At 45.2% G+C, this 5,064-nt stretch overlaps 1 protein-coding gene and 1 long non-coding RNA gene across 2 annotated transcripts in view; one reads left to right on the forward strand and one right to left on the reverse strand.

Moving 5' to 3' along the window:
• Positions 1 to 2,826, forward strand: part of Dctn5 (dynactin subunit 5) — a 17,805-nt gene extending 14,979 nt beyond the window's left edge. Inside the window, exon 6 of the mRNA XM_021167303.2 lies at positions 2,487 to 2,826. Coding sequence (XP_021022962.1) covers positions 2,487 to 2,584 — 98 coding nt within the window. The 3' untranslated portion in view covers positions 2,585 to 2,826. The remainder of the gene's footprint in view (positions 1 to 2,486) is intronic.
• The window catches only part of LOC110298208, a 20,578-nt gene that overhangs the window by 6,346 nt on the left and 9,168 nt on the right, over positions 1 to 5,064 (reverse strand). The window lies entirely within an intron of this gene.

Here is a 5,064-nt window from a genome sequence, read left to right on the forward strand (position 1 = left end):
TGGAACTTACTTTGTAGACCAGGCTGGCCTCAAACTCAGAAATCCACCTGCCTCTGCCTCCCAAGTGCTGGGATTAAAGGCGTGCACAACCATGCCCGGCCGACATTAGAGTACTTTATTGGCACTTCCATCTTTGAATTCAGACATGTGGACTTGCAGGAAATCTGGCACAATAATGGAGAGCCATGTGAGATAAAATTAAACCATGAAGCTGGAAACCAGAATGGATCTTGATCAGAAGCCACAAGCTCAGACGCTACTGCAGCCAGGCAGATAGTGCAGTGATGAAAGCCGTAGCCCATCATGGCTGTTTGACATGCATCTGAGAGCATGAAAGCTGATGTTTAAGGAACTGCTAAAAATGGGAGTTTTATGTGATATAGCTACATTTTTTTAAGTAGTCTAATTATTACATAAAGATTAAATACTGTGTAGTCCGGGGCCTGGAGAGATGACTCAGCAGTTAAGAGTGCTTGTTTTTCTTGCAGAGAACCTGGGTTCAACTCCAAGCACCCACATGATAACTCACAGCTATCTATAAATCCAGTTTCAGAGGTCCAGAGCTCTCTTCTGACTTCCCTGGACACCAGGCATGCATGTGGTGCACAAACATACATGTAGGTAAAATATTCATACACATTAAAGCCAGGTATTAAAGGTACACAGCTTTAATCCCAGCACTTGGGAAGCAGATAGGTGGATCTCTGTGAGCTCAAGGCCAGCCTGGTTTACATGATGAGTTCCAGTACAGCCAGCGCTACATAGAGACTTGTCTCAAACAAAACAAAACAAGAATACTGTGAAGTTTGAACATGTTTGCAGGCCTCATGTGCACTTTTTATTTGTAAAGTGCCTTTGAGAATTCTGTGAGGTTTTTGGTTTTGTTTTTATTTTTAGATATACTCAGTACATTTTGTAAATATATAAAATATGTAGGTGTGCTTATGTGTTTGAATGGATAATATAGGTATTTGAAACTGTACCTATGTAAATGAAATCAAACTGTTTCTCTGTACGGTTTGGAAGCTGCCCTTTATTTGGCAATATACTAAACTATTGTGATAAACAGAGACCCACATCACTCCTCTCAAGGGTTACAAACTTCACAGACTGCATAGGTGAGTTTAACACAAAGCAGTGAGTCAGTTCCATAGTACAATGGGTCATTAAAAGGTCAACCTGGGCACTATTAGAAACTGCTGTCCTGACATTCTTGTACATGTATTGTGCAATTGGGCACAGTTATCTCTGACATACATTCTTAGAAGTTGATTTATAAGTACAGGGGTATAAATGTTGAAAACTTTGCTAACTTTTTATTTTATGTGTCTGTGTCCTTGCCTGCATATATCTCTGCACTACATGCATGAAGCACCCAAACCTAGAGTTACACATGGTTGTTAGCTGTCACGTGGATGTTGGTACTGAACCTAGGACCTCTGTAAGAACAGTTAGTGCTGCTCTTAACTGCCAAGGCATTTCTCCAGGCCTCTGATACCTATTTTTAAAGTGCATGAGTGGAGACAGCAGCTTACATACCTCTGTTTTAGAAAGTTTGTTGTTGTTGTTACTGTTGTTGCTGTTGTTGTTTTGGGACAGGTTTCCTGTGTAGCCCTGGCTGTCCTGGAACTCACTTTGTAGACCAGGCTGGCCTCAAACTCAGAAATCCGCCTGCCTCTGCCTCCTGAGTCCTGGAATTATTTTATTTCATTTTATTTTATTTTTTTGGTTTTTCGAGACAGAGTTTCTTTGTGTAGCCCTGGCTGTCCTGGAACTCACTTTGTAGACCAGGCTGGCCTCAAACTCAGAAATCCGCCTGCCTCTGCCTCCTGAGTCCTGGAATTATTTTATTTCATTTTATTTTATTTTTTTGGTTTTTCGAGACAGAGTTTCTTTGTGTAGCCCTGGCTGTCCTGTAACTCACTCTGTAGACCAGGCTGGCCTTGAACTCAGAGATCCTCTTGCCTCTGCCTCCTAAGTGCTGGGATCAAAGGCCTGCGCCACCACTGCCCAGCACCACCCTGGAATTCTTAGCCATGCTTGTTCCACCATGGACTGTTCTGTTGTCTTCTTTTGATTCATCTGTACCCAGTATCACTGCTTTGGTGGATTGAGTTTCACTGTAGGAATGGCAGGACAGTTCTTTCCTCAGGATAAGGATAAGGCTCAGTGGGGCTCACTGGGGATGAGAAGCCCTTGTGTGGAACAACCCACAGCAGTCAGAGATGCCCTCTCTCTTTGGATCTTGTAAGCAAGTTCGGACCTCCTCCCGCTGGACTTTGTTTCTCCATTTGAGAGCTGTAGTGTTTGGTTCCCAAACAAACTCAGACCTTTCAGAAGATGTATGTGGTCAACACTCTTGTCAGTCTGAAGGACCACAAAGTTAGATCTTCGATAGAGAGTGCAAAAGTCTTTAGACTTTGCACAAATAGTAGGGTTACTGGTCCCCCTGGCTTCCTTGCTTGACTGGGTCTCTCTTTTCCCAGGACTCTTCTCCGGGGAGCTCCCAGAGTGCACACAGGAGCTGATGATTGATGTCACCAAAAGCTACTACCAGAAGTTTTTACCCCTAGCACAAGTCTAATGTCTCTGCTTTGTATCTTTAATCCTTTTGAACTCCAAGACGAACCTGGAGATAAAGAGAGCAGCCAGTGACTATAAGAGCTGTCCTGTTTTTGACAACTTCTACTCTCCCGTTGTTGGCTTTTTTTTTTTCAATTTTAAATGGCTCTGAGCATTTAAGAATTTAATAAGGCTAGAGAGATGGCTCAGTGATTAAGCATGCTGGTTGTTCTTCCAGAGGACCCAGGTTCAGTTCCCAGAACTCACATGGCCCTACAACCATCTATAACTCCAGTTCCAGAGGATCTGATGGGTTTCTGGCTTCCATGGTCACCAGACATACATGTGGTAAAGACATATACAGCCAAAATATCCCTTCACATAAAAAAAGAATTTTAACAAGAACATCTGGAAGAGTTTTTTTTACACACTGCGCTTAGACCTAATCTGTCAACAGTCGCCATACCATCATCTGAGGAGGACAGAAAGATCTGTTCCTGACACTCCAGCCCTGTGGTTCTGCAGATGATTGGAACCTGCCTGGCTTGGGCCTGCAGAGCAACAGCACCCTCCTAGCATGGGGTCACATGACCCAAGTACTGCTCAGAACCCTGTCCTATCCCCAGGATACACCGTCCACACAGATGACCCTCCACTTTCCTGCTGCTAAGATGGGACCAATAGCCACAATTTCTTGTGCCCTGGGAAAAGTGTGATTTCAGGCCCAGGTTCCTATCGGTGGTTATAACATGAGGAAAAGAGACAGGCTGTGGTGACTTGTACCCATCCTCCTACCTGGGAGGTAGAGGCAGGAGGAATAAGAGCTACATAGTGAGCTCACACTTGCCTGGTGTGCTACATGAGACCCTGCTTCAAAACAACAACAATAAAGTCAGTGAAAATCACAATTGGGGAGCAGGTGGTATCTGTTGTTTCAAGGCGGCCTTAGTTGTCTACAGTAGCTAATAAAAGTCTTAAAACATCCTGGTTTAAGCTCACTCATTTAAAGAGGGGACCCCACACTGCAGACCGGGCTTCTGCAAAATCCCAGGTTTAGGTCTTCAGCGTGGATGGCTTAGTCAGGTCCTCATTCCTTGTCTCAAGGATCACTTCACCAAAAATGAGTGTCCGCCAGCCTTGCTTTCTAGCCTAGATGCATTTGTCCTGTGTGGAATTTGTTAACACTCCCATGCTTCAGACTGAAATATTTGTACTTGGTCAGCCTCACATTTGCATGAGAGGCTTTTTAAGTCCTCCTGTGGACACAGAGCCTGAGGAAGCGGCATTCCCAGTGCCCCTAACTGGTTCTGCCCAGAGTCCTCGGTTTAGAGGTGAAGGGCTTGGTCAATTGAGTGCTCTCAGACAGTGGCCAAACTGTTCAGCACTGAAGGGCAGGACCCAGCAGGGGCCTCCTTGACGTCCAGCTTGGTGGGGTTGGCAGGAAAACCTGAGTGCACTTGACTCTAATCCAATTCAGAATGCTTTCTGTTTGTCATTTGTCATTTTTTTCATGTGTGACGAGTGAGTCCAAAGTGGTTGCTTCTTCCTGTCAATTGGTCTAGTCAGCATGATGCTGTCAATATAATGAACCAATGTGATATTTTGTGGAAGAGACAGAGGATCAAGATCCCTTCAAGCTGTGTTACGACTTAGGGCTGGAGAGTTACTATTTCCTTGTGGTAAAACTGAAGATATACTGCAGGCTTTGGCAATCGAAAGCAAATGGCTTCTGGTGGTCTTTACGGACGGGCATTTGTTAGATGTTTTAGTTAGAGTTTCTGCTGCTGCTAGAAAACACCGTGACCAAAAAACAAGTTGGGGAGGAAAGGGTTTATTCATCTTACACTTCCATACTGCTGTTCATCACCAAAGGAAGTCAGGACAGGAACTCAATCAGGGCAGGAGCCTGGAGTCAGGAGCTGATGCAGAGGCCATGGTCGGGTGCTGCTTATTGGCTTTCTCCCTGTGGCTTGCTCAGCCTGCTATCTTATAGAACCCTGCACCACCAGCTCAGGGGTGGCTCCACCCACAATGGGCTCCGCCCTCCCCCCTTGATCACTAAATGAGAAAATACCATACAGCTGGATCTCATGGAGGCATTTGCTCAACTGGAGCTCCTATGGTCCAGGTAGTTAAAAAATGGCTGTCTACTAACAGAAGGTTCAAGAATCCAGCAGTTGTCCAGTCTGTGAGGCTGGCTGTCTCAGCTGGTCTTAAGTATATGCTGGAATCCTAAAGATGTAGACTCTAATGCCTGTGATGGAATGGACTTGCCAGTGAGAGTGAGAGCAAGCAGACAAAAAGAGAGCAAGCCCCCTTGTTTCCGTGTCCTTTATAAAAGCTGCCAGCAGAAAGTGTGGCTTAGATTTGTGATGGTTTGTATATCCTTGGACCAGGGAGTGGCACTCTCTGGAGGTGTGACCTGGTTGGAATGCGTGTGTCACTGTGGGTGTGGGCATAAGATCCTCACCCTAGTTTCCTGGAAGTCAGTCTTCCACTAGC

This window comes from Mus caroli, chromosome 7 (assembly GCF_900094665.2).
Source record: "Mus caroli chromosome 7, CAROLI_EIJ_v1.1, whole genome shotgun sequence".
NCBI lineage: Eukaryota > Metazoa > Chordata > Mammalia > Rodentia > Muridae > Mus > Mus caroli.